Genomic DNA, 22,929 nt, shown 5'->3' on the forward strand with positions numbered 1-22,929 from the left:
TCCACTGAGGTTGAGGGACTACAACTAGAGGTTATGGAGCAAGGGTGAAAGGTGAAATATATAATGGGAACATGAGGGAAAACTTCACTCAGAAGGGCAAGGGCGTATGAAACCAGCTGCCAGATCAAGAGGTGGATGTGAGCTCAACTTCAGCTTTTAATTCAAGTGTTGATAGGTACATGGATGCCAGTGGTATGGTATGCCAGTGGGTGCAGTCTGATGGGATTAAGCAGGTTAAATGTATCAGAATGGACTAGATGGGACAAAGGGCCTGTTTCTGTACTCTAGTTTGCTATGACTCCAGCTGCTACGCTACCGATTTGTGCTATGTACTATTCGCAGTGTCCTGGGTGCCACTAGCAATGTGTTTTGCACTTTGACACAAGAGGTATGCTGTTTTGTTTGACTTCATTCATGTATGGCTGAAATGTGAACTTATCTCTTATACTCCTAGAATGAAGATAAAACACACTTCACCACACCATCCCATTGTGTCAATTACCTTGCTTACAAACTTATTGGTCATGACATCTACATTACTCTCAATTCCTCTACTTTCTGACCCAGTGCACTAGCTCCCAGCCTCCTGCCAAACTCGTTTAAACCCACCTGCTCAGCACCTTAGTACTCCATTGTGAGGATATGCAATCCGTTTCTCTCGTATAGTTTGTCCCTGCCAGAGAAGAGGTTTGAGCTATCCAAGAACTTAACACCCTGCCTGTGCACCAGTTCCCCAGCCACTCATTAATTTCTTCTTTCTGGATTAGCACCAGGCACTCTATAATCTAGAAACCAAAACCCTGGAGGTCCAAATTTTCAGCCTCTTTCCTAACTCACTGTCTCACTCTATGGGACTTCTTCCTCATTCCTATCTATGTCATTGTGCACTATGACCATTGGCTGCTCACCCTCTCCACTCATGAATATTCTGCATCTGCCTGAAGCCATCATTAATCCTGGCTTATGGAGGCAACACATCATTGACCGAGTTGTTCAAGGAGGTGAGGAAGATGACTAGTGAGGGCAGGGCTGTGAATGTTGTCTACATGAAGTTCAGTAAGCCATTTGACAAGGTCTCTCGTGGGAGATTCACCCTGAAGATTAAAGTGCATGGGATCCACAGTGATGAAACCATTTGTATTCTGCAGATGCTGGAGATGTTGAGCAACACACACAAAATGTTGGAGGATCTCAGCAGGTCAGGCAGAGTCCCAGACGAATAGGTAGTTGATGTTTTGGGCCAAAACCTCTCATCAGGACTTTGGCCCAATACCTCATCTGCTTGGTCTCTTGTATAGATGCTACCTGGGTTGCTGAGCTCCTCCAGCATTTTGTATACACTGGGTGAAAATGTAGATGGATGGGTTGATACATAAATATGTGGTGTATCGGATGGTGCAGAGTGCCGAAGGATATAATTGAGTTGTGGTAGAATGTGAGATGGAGTTTAATCCAGCCAGTTGCGGTGCATTGCTGTTTGGGATGACAAACCTATAGCAGCAGTATACTTGTAGCAACAGAACCCTCAACAGTGTTGATGCACATTGACATCTTGGGGTCCAAGTTCATCACTCCTTGAAGCTGGCTGCAGAAGTTGATATGGTAGTAAAAAAGGCCTTTAGCGTGCTTGCCTTTACTATTTGTTGAACTGAGTTCAAGAGTCATGAAAAATCACAAATAAGAGAAAATCTGAAGATGCTGGAAATCCAAGCAATACACACAAAATGCTGGAGGAACTCAGCAGGCCAGGTCCTGCTGAAAGGTCTCGGGCTGAAAAGTCGACTGAACTCCTTTCCATAGACGCTGCCTGGTCTGCAGAGTTCCTCCAGCATTTTGTGTGTGTTGTCAAGAATCGGGAAGTTTTGATGCAATTTTATAAAACTCTGGTAAAGATGAATGTAGACTCCAGAGATGTATCTAGTTTCTAGAGTATTGCATTCCTTTCTGGTCACACCATTGCAGGAAGGGTGTGGAGGCTTTGGAGAGGGTGTAGAAGTAGTTTGCCAGGATGCTGTCTGGATTAGGGTGCATGTGTTATGAAGTGAGTTTCGACAACCTAGATCTGGTTTATCTGGAGCAGTGGTGATCTGATCGAGATTTTTAAATCTTGAGATGAAGAGAAAGGGTAGAAAGGGGTATGGTTCTTTCCTCATGGACAAAATGTCTTCTATAGGAGATCATGCATTGCACGAGAGTGCGGCCAGTCAAACGTACTATAGTAGAAACCATGCATTTCAGGTGAGATGTGCAGAGTAAGTTTAAAAACACAGAGTGGTGGGTACCTGGAATGTGTTGTCAGTAGGGGCAGCGGAGGCAAACGTTGTCGAGGTGTTTAAGAGTTTTTACATGGACACATGCAGGTGCAGGGAATGGAGAAATATGGACAATGTGTAGGAAGGATGGATTTGTTTAGCAAGTGCTTATATACCAATTTAAATAGTTCAGCACAACGGAATTGTTTTTATTAATGCACATCACAATAAATGGGAAGTCCATCGGATAGGACAGGAAACTGAAATGTGATGGTGAGAGACGGAGTGATCTTGGACAACAATTGAGGCCCAATGAGCAGCTTCAGAGTCACTGAGCAACAACAATGCCTCATTGAAGGAGAGTGGAAACAGGGAATTACTGGCTACTTCATCACTCCACTATATTCCACTCCACAGTAAAACACTGAGGACATGGTTGTGGGGAAATGATTGGGCACACATGATCGCCAGGTCTGAAACAAAAATAGTATTTGGCAAGCCCATTGTCTGTTTCATCAGCAGGACAGTTGGAGGAAGTGGAATGTAACTTTATCTTTGAAACACTGACAGTGTTGCTCTCTACAGCTGAACTGAGTGGGGTCCCTGGCCAGTTCAGGGCAGCACGAAACTGATATTATGGATGTGGAGTCACCTTCAGACCAGACAATGGCAGTAGAGGGAAGGATATTGTCACATCACACATTGGGATAAACAAGTGCAAAAATACTTAGCTTTGTAACTGTTACTCTGACAATCCATGATACTCTGTTTAATTCTTTCCTTCGCCTCCCCATTGTTGGGACCCTCCTGAATGCTGTTAATTCGCACAACCACAGTATTATCATCAAACACTCCTTGGTGAGCAAATTCCACTGGCTTATTCCATTTATCCAAACCCCGTTCCAGAAAGATCACAGCACAGATGTCTTCACTTTTCACGCTTTGGCTCTCTGTGGTGGAATTACACAAATTTCATTCACCAGGTTGTACCCGTCTCTGTTTGTTGTGTTTATTCCTACACAACACAGTTGAGTGGAGGGACCTCCGAGTGACCCAGTAGGAGAATATCCTGTCCACCCACTTCTGTGATCAAACTCTCTAACTGGTCCAGGAACCCTCAGCATCCACCTTGACAATGCCCTCCTGGCTCCCCCTTGTTTTCACAGGATCGCGTCTCTCTTGCGGTCTTCCTCCATCACTCTCATGGCATTCAATGAGCTTGGCTCCCTCAGGTGATCTCAGGGGTAAGTGTATTTACCCTAAGCTTTCCATGTACTTGGTCAGCGTTGCAAGCATCACTGGCAATATTGATGGATATCATCCACGTCTAATGCCCCAGAACTACAGAGGGGGTTACATGACTCACAGTGAAGGATGTGGCTCAGATCCCTTTCACACCTGGTGATGGTCACAGAGACAGGGGAGGAGTGTGGGGACAAGGGGAGTTACAAAAACGGTGGGAGGTGCAGGGTTAACAGAGTTATGAAAATGGAGTTGGGTTTACGTGCTGGAGGGGATTACTGAGATAGAGAGGGGTGTAGAGCTTGGTGTCAGTTACAGAGATAGGGAAGGGTATAAGTGTGGCAGGAGTTACACATGTTGTGCAGGAGGGGCTTGCAGAGACGGTGAGGGTTGTCAGTGTGGATGGTGGTCACAGAGGTAGGGACAGATGTAGAGCCATAGTAGTTACAGTGAGAGGGAGGGCTATATGGGCTGGAGGGGGTCACGGAGTTAACAGTCCTGGAATGCCTGAGAGAAAATTTTGCAATGTACAGTGTGATGGAGATGGAAAATATTTACCTGTGACCCACTGGAGGGCATTTTGAAAATCCTGAATTTCACGAGACACTTTGTAGACAAACAGAACACAGGGATCTCTGGACCTTCACACTAATAGATGTCCAGCTCCTTCACAATCTTCTCATGGACGTCACCTCAACCGTACCTCTGCACTGTAAAACACAGAACCTGTGCTCACTCAGCCTGCCTCACACCAGGCACATTTCACTCAGGGTGATTCTCAGTAGTGGAAGGGAAGGGTGCTGATTTAATGTCCCTCTGAGCTCAGAGGTGGACAACCAGCAGCACTGGTCAACATCCTGTGTCATGAGAACGTGCATTGTACCAGTGTGGATCAGTCTGTGGTACAGGAGATCCCAAGTGATGTGAATGTCACGTGTTAAATATGTTGGTTTACAGAGACGGGGAAGGGCAAGAGCCAGGAGGGGGTTACAGTGATGTGAGGAGCTGTAGGGGCCAGAGGGTAGCAGAGATGTGGTGTACATTGTGGTTGGAGGAGAGTTTCAGCTATGAAAGGGTTGTAGTGGCCTGAGGTCAGATAGATGGGGAGTGGTGTAGAGGTCGTCGGGCGGGGGGGTGGTGGTCACAGAGACCTGGCAGCATGTAAAGGCGAGAGGTAGTCACACAGATGGGGAGGGTATCGATGCTGAGGACCCCAATCACTTGCCACAGAATCCCCTCCCTGGAAGCATGGGGCCACTGCTAAGCTCTAGGAGTCTATCATTAGGAGGTTGTGGCAAGTACATTCAGCCCATTGAGTTCAGTCCCTTGACTGCCACTCTGTCCTCTCACCGTTACACCGAAGCCTCTCCGAGCTTCCTCCCCCTTGGTTCAAGTCTGAAGTACCCTCGCTCGATACTGATGGGCTCACACCGTCCTGTGGATCCTTGACTGATCCTATTGAACAGCATACATGGCGATGAGAAACAAGCCTTTTGGCTCAGACCTAGACAAATGGTGAGCTCAGTTCCCGAGGGAGTTTTCCTGTTCTGGCCCTCCCATCATCCCTCACAGTGCGGTTAATGACTTACTGGAGCACAGTTACGTCAGTCTCCCACTCTGGACACGGATAAGACATGTCCCTGAACTCCACATGGAAACTTTACAGTACACAGTGATGTGTGGCCAGGGAAAGGTCGTTTTTACCAGCGGAGACAGGAAACTCCTCTGGATCTGGTCCAGTCGATGCCACTCTGATGGATTGAATGCCTCAGGGAGATTGCTGTCATTGGTGTAAGGACTCAACACACCCCAACAGTCATTCGTACCTGGATTAGTCACGGACATAACTTCTGTTCCTTCAGGAAATGACTCCGGATCTGTTCTCTTCATCTCCTCTGCCACATCTCTGGTGCTGACCAACAGAATCACGGCACAAATGTCTTCCTTTCGTGCTCTCCTCTCTCCTGAAACACAGTATTAAAGTGATCCGTGAGAGGGGTGTGTGCCCTACCCACAGGGTACATCCACTCTTCCACTTGAGGCTCTGTTCATCTTCCTGCCTTGTATGTGTCTGGGTATTGTGGGGGTATTGTGGGGGCAATGTGGGGGCAATGTGGCGGTATTGTGGGGGTAATTGGGGGTAATGTACAAGGCATTACTCCCACCCCACTGCTGGCACTCATGCCTACATAGAAGGTACAGCACTGCTGGTAACTGCTGCTTCCTGTGTTGTGTCAACGCGGATTAGTAATGCTGGAGTGTCCTCTCCAGGGCACAAGCCTGGGTGGAAAATCTGAAAAACCGGCTGCTGCCCCTGCAGCGGGATTCCCCTCTCCATATCACTGATGTAGTTGATGAGAAGAGCAAGCACCGATAGAGCTTGGCATCAGTACATCTCAGAGGTTGCCAGAGTGAAGTTGTAAACTACATCAAACTGCCTTAGGGACCCAGGCTCCGGATTTCTTCCTCGGGATTTACTCCAAAACCTTTCCCATGGGTGGGTACGGCCACGGGCAGCAGAGGTTTGAAATCAGAGATTTCCTTCTCCAAAGTGGGCTGCAGTCCAAGGCTGACGGGCCCCACTTGCCCCCAGCAGCTGGTTTTGAAGCGTCAGTGGTTCACCTTTGCTCTGCTCTTGTCAGTAGAAACACTGGGCCTAGTCACTAGTCACTAAGCCACACGTTAAGGCCAAGAGTTGGGATGACAGTGCCACAGGCACCACTTTTCTCTGGGCATTCCACCCCCAGTTTCCCCACTCAGGTGCACAGAAACTGTCGACAACGGTCTCGGTCGCTCGGGGACACCGTAACCACAACCATCTGGTTACTTATTTTTGTTTAATCATTGTTGGTTCCTCTCCTCCAAACTCCCTCTCGAATTCACCGTACATCCCCTAACTTCCAATCTCTATTCGCTTCATCCTCCACTGCAACTACTTCCCACCCTCTAATGAAACCTCGGTTTCCACTTCTACATCATCCTTCTCCCTCTAGTCCTCCCGCCCGTACCAACTGACCATTTCCCGGACTCTCAAACTTCTTCCATCGCCGGTAAATGTGCAATATCTTTTTCCTGTTCCCCCGTGGTTTTGAGGGCGGGCCCTCTGCCTTGAATTACTCCTCCAATCAGGAGGCAATCATCACGCCGCCGGGTTGTGTGTGGGTGGGGCAGAAAGTGAGACAGATTGATACCAGAGCTCGGACTGCAATTGGCCGAAGCTGGAGAAGGGCGGGATGTAAGCTGTTGCTCTTCCCAGCGTTGAGGCTGTAATTCAGTCCTCTGGTTTCTACTATCCCACTGGTGGAAACATTCCACCAAATTGCAAGAGGGCTGGGCTGTAGGGAAAGCTGAAATATCTTGGGCCTAGGTTTAGATTATGAGGACTCTCAATCCTTGTTTATTGTCATTTAGTAATGCACACATTAAGAGATGATACAATGTTCCTCCGGTATGATATCACAAAAACACAAGACAGACCAAGACTAACTGACAAAAACCACATAATTTTAACATATAGTTACAACAGTGCAAAGCAATACCGTAATTTGATAAGAGCAGGCCATGGGCATGGTAAAAAAAAAGTCTCAAAGTCCCCAACAGCCCATCATCTCACGCAGATGGTAGAAGGAAGAAAATCTCTGCCTGCCATGAACCTCCAGTGCAGCAAAACTTCCCTATGCAGCCTCTGGAAGCACCCGACCACAGCCAACTCTGAGTCCATCCGAAAACTTCGAGCCTCCGACCAACCCCCCGACACCGAGCACTGAGCACCATCTCTGCCGAGTGCTTTGACCCCGGTCCCGGCCACCAAGCATCAGGCAAAGCCGAGGATTTGGGGCCTTCCTCTCCAGAGATTATTTGATCGCACAGTAGCAGCGGCAGCGAAACAGGCATGTCAGAAATTTCACCAGATGTTCCTCCTTGCTTCTCACGTCCGTCCCCATCAAATCAGGATTGTACACTGCATCCTACTTGACAGATAACAGATATTCATCCTGGAGTGGCCGCTGCACGTTGTGTCGCGCCGCCATCTTCTTCATCTTATTCATGAGAATGATTCCATATGAGGAACGTCTGGCAGCTCTTGGTCTAAGAACCCCTCCCAGCATACTGCTGGTGACGGCCAAGCCATCAAGGACAAAGTTGATGAACTCAGTACGAGACTGACCTCCCAGAAATAAACTGAGGGACTGTTGTAAGACCATAAGATATAGGAGCAGAGGGAGACCATTCGACCCATCGAGTCTGCTCCGCAATTCAATCATGGGCTTATCCACTTTATCCAGTTATCCCCACTCCCCTGCTTTCACCCCATACCCTTTGATGCCCTGGCTAATCAAGAGCCTATCTATCTCTGCCTTAAATACACTCAATGACTTGGCCTCCACAGCCGCTCGTGGCATCAAATTCCACAGATTTATCACCCTCTAACTAAAGTAATTTCTCTTCATCTCAATTCTAAAAGGACATCCTTCGATCCTGAAGACATGCACTCTTGTCTTAGACTCCCCTGCCATGGGAAATAACTTTGTCATATCTAATCTGTTCAGGCCTTTTAACATTCGGAATGTTTTTATAAGATCCGCCCTTATTCTCCTGAACTCCAGGGAATACAGCCCAAGAGCTGCCAGACATTCCTCATATGGTAACCCTTTCATTCCTGGAATCATTCTCATGAATCTTCTCTGAACCTTCTCCAATGTCAGTATATCCTTTCTAAAATAAGGAGCCCAAAACTGCACACAATACGCCAAGTGTGGTCTCGCGAGTGCCTTATAGAGCCTCAACATCACATCCCTGCTCTTATATTCCATACCTCTAGAAATGAATGCCAACATTGCATTCACCTTCTTCACAACTGACTCAACCTGAAGGTTAACCTTTAGGGTATCTTGCACATGGACTCCCAAATCTCTTTGCATCTCTGCATTTTGAATTCTCTCCCATCTAATTAATAGTCTGCCCATTTATTTTTTCCACCAAAGTGTATGACCATACAATTTCCAACATTGTGTTTCATTTGTGTGTTCTGTCTTACTGAACCATGGCTTAACTCTGCTCGACCTGGCTACATTATTCATCCTGAGGGCTCCTCAATTCATTGGATGGACCATCGGCGTCCTTGGGTGTAGTTATGTGCAGAGAGTCTGTTTCCTAATCAACTCCTCGTGCTGTTTGGACATGGTGGTTGTGGCAAGCTCCTGCTCACCCATCCTGGAATATCTAATGGTGAAGTGTGGCCCACCCTACCTGCCACGGGAGTGCACATCAGCTATCCTGACGGCAGCTTACACCCCACCTCAGATGGATACGATGCCAGTCGTCAGCAATCTGTCTGTACTCTGAGGCAACAGCTTTCAAACAGGATACCAAGAAGCCCTTTTCATCATCGCTGGTGATTTCAATAGGGGAACTTTGAGAGTGTGATACTATAATATCAGCAACAACTCACCAGGGACCCAAACACCCTCAATCATTGCTATACAATAATCAAGAATGCCTAGCCAGATATCCCTCAACCACACTTTGGTAAATCAGACCACCAGCTTGTGCTTCTACTCCCTGTATACAAACAGAAGCTGAAGTGGGTTGATCAGTACAGAAAGTCGTACAGTGCTGCTCTGAAGAAACAAATGACCTTTACACGACGGCTTTGAGTCAGTAGAATGGTCCATGGCGAAAGATTCAGTTCCCAGACAAGATGAGACTGTCGTTAGCATCAGAAAATTTACCATCAACTGTGTTGAGGATGGTTTATCAGAGGACAATTTGGGTTTTTCCAAACCGGAACCGTGATCCATTCTCTTCTGAAGTCCAGGACTGCAATGTTCAAATCTGATTACCTTGACCCTTACATATCTTGATCGACACATGACGTATGGAAAGCTATCAGTAATTCTAAGAGACAGTCCAAGTATAGTGGACAACTGTGGTATCGTTTATATACTATAAGGGGTAACAAACTAAGTCAAGCAAGCAGCATCACCAATATCAGCACATCCCTTCCCAACAGATTCTAGGCACATTTTCAACAGAAGGGAACAGATATGGCAACAGCCAGACTCCAGTGCATCTGAGTCTACTGTCACTATTCAGAATGCAAGATCAGTTCTCTGGAGAGTAAATTGCGGAAAGCAATGTGTCACTGTGTGGTCCATGAAATCCGCATTCCAGTTCCTGGTCCACTCCATGTATTCCGTACTCCAGTTATTTTCTCTTGCTCCGCTGGGTGCCTTAATTGGGGCACCTGATTCTTGTTTAGGGCTGGCAACATAAATAGCTCTGGGGACCAGTGATTCCTTGCTGGACTGTTCCCGTCAGAATCTCTTCAAGTTAACCTGCTGGAGTGAGACTAGAGCCCTGTCTGTTGTTCCTGGGCCGCTTCGTGGGCTTGCCGCTACCTGGAGCCTTTTCGTGTCAAGATAAAGAACAGTCTATTGTTGTGTAGTTTTGTCTCTCCATGTTATCGTTTCTGCTGGGTAGGTCCAGCCATTTGCCGCTACCCTGAGTGGAATATGCTGTCAGTGTTTTGTGTCCTGTGTCTAAGGAGAGTCCCGGCTCTATGTCCTGTGTCCCAAGGAGGAGCCCCTGGCTCAGTGTTCTGTGAACTGTGTCTAAGTCAAGTCTGTTCCAGGTCCAAGTCCAGAGTCAAGTTCCAAGTCTGAGTCCCCAGAGTCAAGCTCCAAGTCCAGGCCCCAGAGTCAAGTTCCAAGTCCGGGCCCAGAGTCAAATTCCAAGTCCAGGCCCAGAGTCAAGTTCCAAGTCCAGGCCCAGAGTCAAGTTCCAAGTCCAGGCCCAGAGTCAAGTTCCAAGTCCAGGCCCAGAGTCAAGTCCCAAGTCTGAGTCACGTCCAAGCCAGGCCCGAGTTTTAGTCAAGAGCCAAGTCTAGACCCAGGTACCGAGTCCTTGCCAAGACCCGAGTTCCAAGTCATGACCTGAATTCCCTGTCAAGTTCAAATCCCAAGTCCAAGTTTTCTGGTTTGTCACTCTACGTCTACCTTCGTGTTATCATTTTGTCCTCGCTCCTTGGCTTACCTAGCATTCTTAATAAACATAGTCCAGTTCCTAGTACTTCAGTGTCTGTGTCTTGCATTTGGGTCTGCTACCATCACCCTCTTGCAAAACAATGAGGCCTGTATGATGTCCATGGCCTTGGCCTGAGTTGAATGATGGTATTGAATGCCGAACTGCATTCAGTAAAGAGCATCCTGATGTACAGATATTTGCTGTCCAGATGTTCTGGGGCTGAGTGAGGAGTCAATGAGATGACATCACCCATGAACCTGTTGCACAGGTAAGATCTAAGTTGCTTCTCAGCCAGGAGTTAATATATTTCATCACCAACCTCTCAAAACACTTCATCACTGTAGATATAAGTGCTACTAGGTGCTAGTCATTGAGGCAGATCACCACGTTCTTCTTGGGCACTGGTACAATTGATGCCTGCTTGAAGTAGGTGGGTGCCACACACTGCTGAAGTGAGAGTTTAAAGATCTCAGTGAACACACCAGCCAGATGATCAGCATAACCCTTTAGCACTTGGCCAGGTACCCCGTCTGGGCCAGATATCTTTCGCGTGTTCACCCTCCTGAAGGCTTCTTGCACATCGGCTTCAGAGACTGAGATTATAGGATCGTTAGGGGATGTGGGAGTCTGGAATGGCTCCTCCATGCTTTGATGGTCAAAGCGAGCATAGAAAGCATTGAGCTCATCAGGAAGCGAAGCCCTGTGGTCTCCTAGGCCATCTGGTTTAACTTTCTTGCCTAAACAGGTATACAGTGTATGCCATATTCCTGGCCCCACATTGCACCGTAGAATACATTCTATCTTAATGTACAAAAGGCTTGGTAAGGCAACTCTTCTACACATGACTGCATGAAAATGCAGAATCATGGGTACATTACAGGAATTAGCCTCCTATTTATGGAGTCTGCCTGCACTTCTCCCTGCCTTAGTAAAGCATCCAGCATTATCAAAGACCTGCCCACCACAGACGTTCTCTCTTTCCGATGTGTAGAAGGATTTTTTAAAAACTGAAAGAACGTTCCACCAAGCTCAACGACAGATTCTATCTTACTGTTAACAGACATTGGAATGTACATTTTGTATGATAATGTGGTCTCATGGCCCAGTAATCTACCTCCCTCTGACTTTATCGCTTACCTGCATGCACATTTTACACTGCATTCTGCATTCAGTTATTATTTTACCTAGTTCTATCTTAATACACTGGGTAAAGATTTGACCTGTATGAACAGAATGCAAGACGACCTCTCACCAATCTTGGCATATAAGATAATAATAAAACACTATCAATATCAAATTCCAACCTCTACCCCGCCAAAGTGTCTGAATATGGTCACAATTATAAATTCTTAGGAATTCATGTCCAAACTATTTAGTCTCTCTTGGTGGTATAATACTCTCATACCAGGAGTTAGCCTGGAGAACCTGCTCGATGCAGGTTGGTCCAATACGTTGATCATTTCCATAGATGCTGCCTGAGCTGCTGAGTTTGGCTAGGATTTTGTGTGTAGCCCTTGAATCTGTAAGCGTGCCTCCAGGTGAAGCCCCGCCCTCCAATGGATGATCATCCAACTAGCAGCAACAGGATTGGCCTGTCCAATCATCACAATCGAAATTTTTGGTCTTTTCATGATACGTGACACCATTGGTTGGTCAGTCCTGATTGGCATGTAAGTAATCCAATGGAAGCGCCAGTCTGCTGGAGCTTCTGTGATTCTCTTCTGCATCCTCTGGTGGTGTGAAGTGGATGAGACGTGGAAACACTGTGAGGATCTCTGGCCCTAATCTACTGTTACGTACCGGAGATGGTCCACATGAGGTACAACAGAAGCAAACTAATTCCAGGCTATCTATTGTGCATGAAGTATTGGTTGTATTGAATCCCTTGCGGAAACTTTCTGTTCAACTCTGTCACATCTGTTGACAAAACCAATGTTGCCAAGATGGGAAACACCAGAAGACAAAGACGGCAGTGGGGTGGGGCGGTATCAGAATGATGCAGAGATGACCTTACTGAAGCTTTGTCTGACTCGATGTCTGACCCACCGAGCTCTTCCAGTGCTTTGTGATTTATTCAGTAAGCTCGCTCGTTTCACTAGATAGAGGTGCTTCATCTTGTAAACACCCCAGGCCATACAGGAATCGCTGTGGCAGCACACATCTCAACAGCCACCCCACACTTACGTCCACCCACCCCATTCCACCATGGAATCCTTGAGGCCCTTTGTTGTTCGCGGTCGACCATAGAAGTTACATTGCTGCTGTCTGCATGATATGCAAGGCAGTAAGACATGGAGAGCAAACTGTGCCCGTGTATCAGGCTCCCCATCTCCATGCAGCTGATGAAAGTTCAAAGTATGCATGCAGTATATGACCTTGATATTCATCTTCCTGCAAGCAGCCATAAAGCAAAGAGAGACCATAGACCCCGTTTAAAGAAACCTGACATAACAGTCATCAAACGCCTGAAAAAAATAACAAATCGAGCAAACAAAAAAAATGAACAAGTAACATGGAGAACATGATACATCAAACAATGGATTTCCCAACTGTGATTCCGCAGCCACGAGCCACCGAGGCGAGTGAAACCAGTCCCGGGGCCGATGCCCGCGGCCGCAGCCGACAAGATAGTCAGTTCAGCGCTGTGTTCGAAGGCTACAGATCACCAATGACCAACTTTTCTGTGCCGAAGCACCTCGATCCAATCGTGCAAATAGTAAAGTGCTCTCAGCGCTGTGGACGTTAAACATCAAACCGCAAATACTCCAAAAAGACAGTCCACAGCCATGATCCACCGAGGCGACCGAACCTTGCAGTGTAGGACCCAAGACTCCTGTACCTTCTGCCAGCAGCAGCGAGAGGAGAGTGGTCAAACACAGGCAGACAGCAATGACCACCCGATTGTATTCCGCTCTCCACTCACTGATTTTAATCTACTTTGGCACTTTCATCGGCGGGGAGTAATTCAGCCAGCCATGGGTTTGCGTTCCACCATTAGGAATCGATGCATCATACAGCCCCAGCTTCGGCCGTTCTGCACCCCACCCTGAATCCTGCAGGAGATCACAGAAGCGTGAGATTGTTCAATAAAGGGGGAATTACAAGAAGATGAAGAAAGAGTTAACCTACTACCGCCACCAGCTATAACAGCTTTGAGGAACCCTAGCAACCATGTTGTGATTATTCACAGCTCACATCAACACACTGAGAACACCTGAATTTAACAGTGCCCCAGTCCTTTTACCCTTGCCTCTATCCTGAATCACAGCACTGTCCCCATGTCCCTGACTTTGACCTCTGACCGTAGTCACTGCAGCTCCAGAAGTCAGGAGCAGAAGCTCTGTACGGCAGTGGTGCCACTGTCCAGCCCTGCCTCCTTCAGTGGGCAAGTTGACTGGTTGGTTCATCCTAGTCCATCTCCAACCAACTGCTGGAGGAACTCTGGGTCAAGCTGTATCTGTGAAGGCAAAGGGCTGGTTGATGCTTTGGATCGGCGATCCTGCATCAGGACTGATAGCCAGTACACAGAGCTGAAAGTAGGGGCGAGACAGAGGCTGATGGGTAAGTGGTGGAATAAAGTGAAGAAGGTGATGCTGGGCCCATGAGGCTAGGTGGGCAAATGGAAGGCGAGGTACAGACAGAGGCTCATGGGTGATAATTGGAAAGATGATGGACAGATGAAACTGGATGAGGGAGGGGACCATCTGCTTTTAGCATCATTTGCGACCCATCACGTAATGCATCAGTCCACATTGAAATGTATTGAATCTCAGCAGTGTCCAGACTTGGTGTACTCAGTGACACAAATGGTACTTTCCACCTACTAATAATCCACCCGTGTCAAGAAAATAACGATGTCATCCAACAAGATTATATCCAACTCTCACACCCTGACAGTCGATAGAACGATCCACAAATATCAGTATTCTGAGTTTGCACTGACCATGGGCTAAACTGGAGTGTCTGTGTACATAGCATAACTACAGGAGCAGGGCAGAAACTCCACCCATAACTGGGAAACCTGTGGTGTAAAACCTACTTCTTAACTCCCAAAGCCTGTCCACCATCTACAGGTCTCGAGTCAAGAGTATGATGGAATATCTCATTTGACTGGGTGAACGAGGCTTCAACAATAATCTAGAATATCAACGTCATCTAGAACACAGCAGACCACTAGACAGGCAACCCATCCATAACCATTCACTCATTCCACCACTGATGTACAGTAACACCAGTTTGTACCTGTCTGAGAGGTTTGGGTGACACCAAAGGGCCTATATTGTGCTTTAGGTTTTCTATGTTCTACCCTCTACAACAGTGAAACTATGCGCAGATTACAAATCTACTTTTCTGAGAATTTGTGCTTTGTCCATAATAACTACATCAATCTCCAGTTGCATTTCACTTCAGCTTCCCTCCTCATTCCAGTACTGACCTCTCTGTCCCCGGCCTCCTGCACTGTCAAGGCAAGGTTAGATACAAACCTGCACAGCAGCACCTTGTCCACAAACCAACGGTGTTGGCATTGAATGTTCCCTTATGTTTCTTTTCCACATCCTCCAGTCCAGACCAGTCTCAGTCCTTTTCTCATCTTTTCCAACTCAGCCACCTCGTCACCGGAATCATTACCCCTCTGCACCTATTTCCATCTGCCCAATGCCCACTTACCCACCTGTTGCTTACATACTTTGATTCATCTTTCTATGCTCTTCCCTCCTCACACCATCCCCTCAGCTCACCCGCTTCCACCTCTTACCTACCTGCCCCTCTCTCACCCCTCCATCTCACCTCTTTGTACCATCTACCTTTCCCTGCACTCCAGTCTTGATACAGGATCTTGAGATGACACCAATAACCACAGAGTCAGCCTGTGTAACTGCTTTGAGTGTTCTATGGACTCGGAGCCCAAGATCCCTCTGATCCTCCACACTGCCAGGATTCTTGCCATTAATACTATATTCTACCATCATATCTGACTTAACAAAATGAACCACCTCACACTTATCTGGGTTAAACTCCATCTGCCACTTCTCAGCCTAGCTTTGCATTCTATCGATGTGCCGCTGTAACCTCTGACAACCCTCCACACTATCGACAACATCCCCAACCTTTTTGTCATCAGCAAATCTACTAATCCATCCCTCCACTTCCTCATCCAGGACATTTATAAAAATCACAAGGAGATTGGGTCCCAGAACAGATCCCTGAGGCACACCACAGGTCACCAACTTCCAAGCAGAATATGACCCATCTACAACCACTGCCTTCTGTGGGCAAGCCAATTCTGAAACGACAAAGCAACGTCCCCTTGGATCCCATGCCTCCTTACTTTCCCAATAAGCCTTGCATGGGGTACTTCACCATCAAATGACTTGCTGAAAACCATATACACTACATCTACTGCTCTTTCTTCATCAATGTGTTCAGTCACATCCTCAAAAAATTTAATCTGGCTCATAAGGCACGACCTGCCTTTGACAAAGCCATGCTGACTATTCCTAATCATATTATGCCTCTACAAATATTCATAAATCCTGCCTCTCAGGATCTTCTCCATCAACTTACCAACCACTGAAGTAGGACTCACTGGTCTATAATTTCCTGGGCTACCCCTACTCCCTTTCTTGAATAAGGGAACAACACCCACAACCCTCCAATCCTCCGGAACTTCTCTCATCCCCATTAATGATGCAAAGATCATTGCCAGAGTCTCAGTAAACTCCTCCCTCATCTCCCACAGTAGCCTGGGGTACATCTCATCTGGTCCCGGTGACATATCCAACTTGATGCTTTCCAGCACATCCTTTCTTAATATCTATATGCACAAGCACTTCAGTTCACTGTAAGTCATTCCTGCAATCGCCAAGATCCTTTTCCATGGTGAATACTGAAGCAAAGTATTCATTAAGTACCTCTGTAAGCTCCTCCGGTTCCATACACATTTTTCCACTGTCACATTTGTTTGGTCCTATTCTCTCACGTCTTATCCTCTTGCTCTTCACATACTTGTAGAATGCCTTGGGGTTTCCTTAATCCTGTCCGCCAAGGCCTTCTCATGGCCCCTTCTGGCTTTCCTAATTTAATTCTTATGCTTCTTCCTGCTAGCCTTAAAATCTTCTAGATCTCTATCATTATCTGCAATTTAGAAAGAGCAAAGGGAAGAGAAGACCCTAAAATAGAAAATCCTTGTACATATTTAGTTTCCAAGTTCACCCAATGAGGGCTAAAAGATAAATCCCAATCCTTTAACCAACATATCAAATATCGGATATTAACTGCCCAATAATAAAATCTAAAATTAGGCAATGCCAATCCACCTTCCTTCCTTGCCTTCTGTAAATATTTTTTACCTAATCTAGGATTTTTATTCTACCATATATATAAAGAAATTTTTGAATCAACATTAGCAAAAAAAAGATTTCGGAATAAAAATTAGTATCGCTTGAAATATATATAAAAACGGGTAAAATAATCATCTTAATAGCATTAATCCAACCTATCAGAGATAAAGATAATGGTGACCATTTAGTGAACAAACATTTAATCTGATCAATTATGGGTAAAAAATTAACCTTAAATAACTCCTTATAATTTTTAGTAATTTTAATCCCTAAGTATATAAAAGAGTCATTAACTAATTTAAAAGGTAAATTTCCATAAATTGGAACCTGCCTATTTAAAGGAAACAATTCACTCTTATTAAGATTTAAGTTATACCCGGAAAAATTACTAAATTGAGCCAACAATGATATAACTGCAGGAATGGATTCTTCAGGATCAGAAATAAATAATAATAAATCAATTTAATCTTTCTAAATTGCAGAAATGAATTGACAATCCGATAGTTAAACTTACTTTACGTATATGGTCTCAATTTTGGAAATTTTTTGGGTTGAATCAGTTTGTTTTAAATATTCCTATTGTATCCAATTTCTTTTTTTATCCTTCTATTATAGACCAAGCTTATTCAGCTTGGAAGACTAAAGGATTACTACGATTTTCTGATTTATTTTTGGATAATTGTTTTATGTCTTTTGAACAATTATCTAATAAATATAATTTGCCTAGATTTCATTTTTTTAGATATTTACAGATTAGGAATTTCTTAAATACTGTACTTCCTATCTTTCCAAATCTTGAGTCTTCGGGTATTTTGGAGAATTTGTTAGAACTAAATCCTTTTCAGAAAGGTGTAATATCAAAACTCTACAATATAATTATGAAAATACGTTCAGAGCCCTTCTGTAAGATTAAAAATGATTGGGAAAGAGAACTTAACCTTATTATCCCTATTGAGAATTGGGATAAAATTCTTCAATTAGTCAATTTATCATCTATATGTGCTAAACATTCATTAATACAGTTTAAAGTTGTGCATAGGGCTCATATGTCTAAGGATAAATTGGCTCATTTTTATTCCTATATAAATCCTATTTGTGACAGATGTCATTCTGAGATAGCGTCTTTAACTCATATGTTTTGGTTATGTCCGCTTTTGAAAAAATATTGGAAAGACATTTTTTATATTATTTCCACGGTATTGAACATTGATTTACAACCTCATCCTATTACTGCAATTTTTGGTTTACCAATGATGGACTCAATCCATTTATCTTCTTCTGCTTGTCGAATGATTGCATTTCTTACATTAATGGCTAGAAGATCTATTTTGTTGAATTGGAAAGAAATTAATCCCCCTACCATATTTTATTGGCTTTCTCAAACTATGTTATGTCTAAATTTGGAGAAAATTAGAAGTGTTGTATTTGACCCTTCTATTACATTTGAAAAGACATGGAGACCATTTATTCAATATTTTCATTTGATGTAATGACACCCTGTTCCAAACCTATTCGTTTTTCCAGTTTTGATTATACATATGTTGAGAGGATTGGAGTTGGTGAAACTGATGATTTTGTATTTTTCTTTATAGATATTATAAACAGTCCATTTTTAAAAAATTATTTTTTTCTCTTTTTTTTCTTCTTTTTTTCTCTTTATTAGTTATTAGGTTGTTAGATTAGTTTTTTCTAGCATAATTTTTTTTCTTTTTCTCTTTTCTGGTTTTTTTAAATATATATTATGATATAACCTAGTTTTGCTTTGTTTATATGTTATTTGTATCATTCATGATTTGGGAAGACTTAATTATATTGTAACTATTGCTTGTGTATCCTTTCATGTTTAGTATAAATTTGTAAGTTTGTAATCCCAATATATATTGATAATAATAATAAAAAGATTGAAAAAGAAAGATCTCTATCATTATCTAGTTTTATGAAATTTTCGTAAACTTTTCTTTTCTTCTTGACTAGATTTACAACAGCCTTTGTACACGACAGTTCCTGTACCCTACCATCCTTTCCCTGTCTCATTGGAACATACATTTGCAGAACTCCACGCAAATAACTCCAGAACATTTGCCACATTTCTGCCGTACATTTTCCTGAGAACATCTGTCTCCAATTTATGCTTCCAAGTTTCTGCCTGATAGCCTCATATTTCCCCTAACTACAATTAAACACTTTCCTAACTTAACTGTACTAATCCCTCTCCATTGCCATGGTAAAGCAGATAGAATTGTGATCACTATCTCCAAAGAGCTCTCCTACTGAGAGATCTGACACTTGACCAGGTTCATTTCTCAATATCAGATCAAGTACAGCCTCTCCTCTTGTAGGCTCATCTACATGTAGCCCCCTGGCACACCTCAGGCTCGCTCAGCTCACTTCCGTCTCAGGGGAGCAGCCTTCGGCCCCGCCAAACTGGATAATCAGCTTGTGTGGATGCTGTGTGATGTCCCCACCCCGCCAAATAACAGACAGTGCACCATATGCAATTAAATTATTACACTTCATAGATCTTACTAGAACTAAGTGATTAATAATGATACAGTATATATGAAAGAAAAGAAAATTTTAAAAAGGCACCAAAACTTATCAAAGTCCAAACCACTTCATGCACAACCGTTGGAGCTCAATTAACAAAGTCTTCTGGCCACCATTCGATCCCCTCAGACCTCCTCGACTCATAGCTCAGGACCACCCAAAGTGATCAACCAAGCACCCCCGGCACGTCTGTCTCCATCTCCTCTCCTCGCCGAAAATCCTGGCCTTGGACCCCCACTTGGGGTCCGTTCTGTTGCCCAGCTTACAGCATCACATCCTCTCTCTCACCCCCTCATGCCAACTCCTCAAATGCCCACCAACAATAGCTTACAAACCCAGAAGAGAGAATAACATTAATTCCAATTGGTTAATAAATTAATACAATCCCCGTTATCAGCAACTCTAAACCCAAACAAACTGCCAGAGAAAGCACTTATCATAACAAAGAAGCATTCCTACTTTTAACAGAACAAAGAAGCCATTTTGATAAACATACACAGAAACAAAGAAAAAGAAGAAACCCCCTTACTCTCTGCCCCCACCAAACTGTCATGTGCTCATGACTACTAAATAACTCACCAACCCTTCCTGCCAACACACACCCTAACCCAGGCACAAACAGTGGCATTGCTCCCCAAACAGTAGAGCTCATGTTCTGTTCCTCAGGCGCTACATAGGTCAACTTATCTGGGAGTTTCCTAACCCTCCAAGATCTCCGTACCCCCTCACCTAAACCCTTCAGGCTCAGACACAACCAGGGACACCTCGGGTCTGCTTGCCAACTCCTCTCTCAACCTCTCACTTGTGCCCTCACTGCAATTCGAAGCCCCCTGTCCCATGACCCGGGCCCCGCTGTAACCCAGGTTGCCCACAGCTAGCCCTACCAACTACATCTGACTCAGTGGGAGAAGGGCTAAAAGTCTCTTCCTCAATCAAGGGGAAGTTAGCAAAAGGCAGCATGTACCACACATCCAGCACTTCACCCCTCAAATCCGTATTTGTCCTCATTTCCACGATCGGTAGCTGCTGTTTGATTTTCTCTGAAATGAAACTCGTGGCCTGCACTGCTCCTGCAGTCTCTTCAGCCTCCTGCAATTGAGACGTCAGCTTCTCCTCTGGCTCCTCCAACTCTCACCACAGGCTCAGCAGCTCTGACTCATGCTTCATGTTCATCTCCATTTGGGACGCAGTTACTCCACCAGCTTCTTGCACCCTGACAGGGAAAGCAGCAGTTAAAGATAGGTCAGCCTCCAGTTCAATGTTCACTGAACTTATCTCCAGTCTTTTCTTCCTAATGACTTCTTCCAGGTCAACTTTCAGGTTTTTCACTTCATTTGGACTGTCGATTGTCATCTTCAGGTTCCCTTCAAGCTTCCGCCTCCCTCTTCCGAGATCTGTCCGCAATTCCTTCACCTCCGCAAACTCCCTTCTGTTTGCTGTTGCCCTCAGTCAGACAACTTCCTTCGTCTTCCCCAACTTGCAAGTCTTCCAACTGGTTCCCAATCACTTTCCTCAATCTCTCCGTCGTCATTTCAAACTTGATCCCGTAGAGACAGACACTCACGAGCTGCGACCTTCACCAGACCTGGCCCGTGTCCAGAGAAAGCTTTAACTCTTTAGTTCTCAGCCACTCCTGCTTCATATTCTCCCAAGGCAAATCCAAATACATCCACATCCCCCATGGTCTTCCACATGCCCCACGGGAATGTTGTAAGGGCTCCGGATATGCCCTGTGGCATCTTTTTGGACCGGAAGAATCCTAGGGGACCTATAACAGCCGTCTTCTCTTTGTCAGCCCCACTCATCGGGATCCGGCAACATCCACTCCTCAGATCCAGCACCTTAAACCACTTTGCACCACTCAGACAGGACATCGCCTCTTCGGCCCTCGGGGCCGTATTCTGGTCACTGACAGTGCACCTCTTTAGCGCAATATAATCCACACACACGCTGCCTATGTCTTCCATGGCTGTAGGGGCCACTCACCGCGACCTCTCTCTCACCGAGGTGTCTTCAGCGGTCAACTCCCCTCCCCTGTGGTATTTCGGAGCGTCCACTAAGAGGGTCTCACTCTCAGATACTTCCCCCAGGCCGTACCACCACCGGCTCTCGTTTGAATTCGGTATCGGCCCAAAGCTGCTACACACGTCCACACAAGCAGCTCGAAACTCTGGGTGCATCGACAATGCCTCCAAACAACGCTCACCCGCCTCCTCCGGGCAGGCCCCCAGGCGCACCAACAGGGTATTGGTTCTCTCCAGAATCGAAAAGCTGCCCGTCTCAACTGTGTCCGGACACATCAGCATTAACAATTCACAATCCTCAGCCACCCCCACACTGGCCTCTAAGAACTCCATTTTCACTGACCAATAACTGTCGTCTGGATAATCACCGGCACTGGTACCCCGAATCGCCAGTGCTGTTAATGTCATCAAGGGTAAATGCTTCCAATACCGGTTGTAAAACGAACTGTACAGCAACTTAACCAGCCCCCCCGGTGTCGAGGATGGCTTTAACTTTGCTTCCATCCATCCGTAACAACACCTGTGCGCTTGGTCCCTCTAAGCCTTCAGGAATAGGATCTGTTCCTCTCAGGAGTTCCTTGGTACATTGCTGGGAATGTGATCCCCCAGAGACCCCAAGCCGTTCCTCCACTGAGCCTCCTCTAAGTTTCCCGACACCTCTCGGATCAGCTGAACAACTGAGGGAGGAGCTGATCACCTTGACAGATCCCCCTGACACCGCAAGCAATTTATCTGCCCCCCTAGCCAAAGAAGATACCCTGAAAACTTTCCACCCATCCCCTGCCACAGATATGGTAAGCCCCCCAGCTGCAGCATTTGACTTCCAGTCGAACCAAACGCATTTTCCCACACTTTCCCATAACTGGCAGCTGTCGCCTCGAAGTAATTGGACCAGACAGTTCTAACAACGTCACCTGCCCGCCTACTCAAACTTCCAACCAATCCCTGTCGCTTTCCCTCAGCCTAGCACTGCCACTCGCCTAACAGAGAGGTCTGCTCCATCCATGCCTCTGCCCCTTTAGGGCTGGACATTATTCCAACAACCAGGCGGAGCCTCCCACAGCTGATCCATCCCGACCTGTCATTCCTCACTCTCCTAACCGTATGGACAGCCCATGTCCCATCACCATTTCGTCAGCGCTAGTCTGAACTCGAACAATGACCTCCGGGCTACCAACAGCCACCCCACCCAACATGCATGCAGTGATAACCAGTAATCACACACCAGCATTCCATCCCCACAGCATGCATAACTTAAAGAGCGCGATCACACAGAATTCCACAGAATGCAATCCCGGACAGAGCACCCCACAATGTAGCCCCCTGACACGCCTCAGGCTCGCTCAGCTCGCTTCCGTCTAGGGGGAACAGCCTTCGGCCCCGCCAAACTGGATAATCAGCTTGTGTGGATGCTGTGTGATGTCCCCACCCCGCCAAATAACAGACAGTACACCATATGCGATTAAATGATTACTCTTCATAGATCTGACTGGAATT

General features: G+C 45.7%; 2 protein-coding genes across 2 annotated transcripts in view; one reads left to right on the forward strand and one right to left on the reverse strand.

Annotated features, from left to right (window-relative positions):
- LOC140736269 (uncharacterized) overlaps positions 1-12,849 on the reverse strand; it is a 61,347-nt gene extending 48,498 nt beyond the window's left edge. The window contains exons 1-3 of the mRNA XM_073062217.1: positions 12,705-12,849; positions 5,321-5,458; positions 2,999-3,202 (exon numbers count right to left, since the gene is read on the reverse strand). Of these exons, the coding sequence (XP_072918318.1) occupies positions 2,999-3,202; positions 5,321-5,458; positions 12,705-12,849 (487 nt within the window). The remainder of the gene's footprint in view (positions 1-2,998; positions 3,203-5,320; positions 5,459-12,704) is intronic.
- LOC140732106 (uncharacterized) overlaps positions 1-22,929 on the forward strand; it is an 843,203-nt gene that overhangs the window by 810,016 nt on the left and 10,258 nt on the right. The window lies entirely within an intron of this gene.

Source organism: Hemitrygon akajei, chromosome 1, assembly GCF_048418815.1.
Source record: "Hemitrygon akajei chromosome 1, sHemAka1.3, whole genome shotgun sequence".
NCBI classification, from domain to species: domain Eukaryota; kingdom Metazoa; phylum Chordata; class Chondrichthyes; order Myliobatiformes; family Dasyatidae; genus Hemitrygon; species Hemitrygon akajei.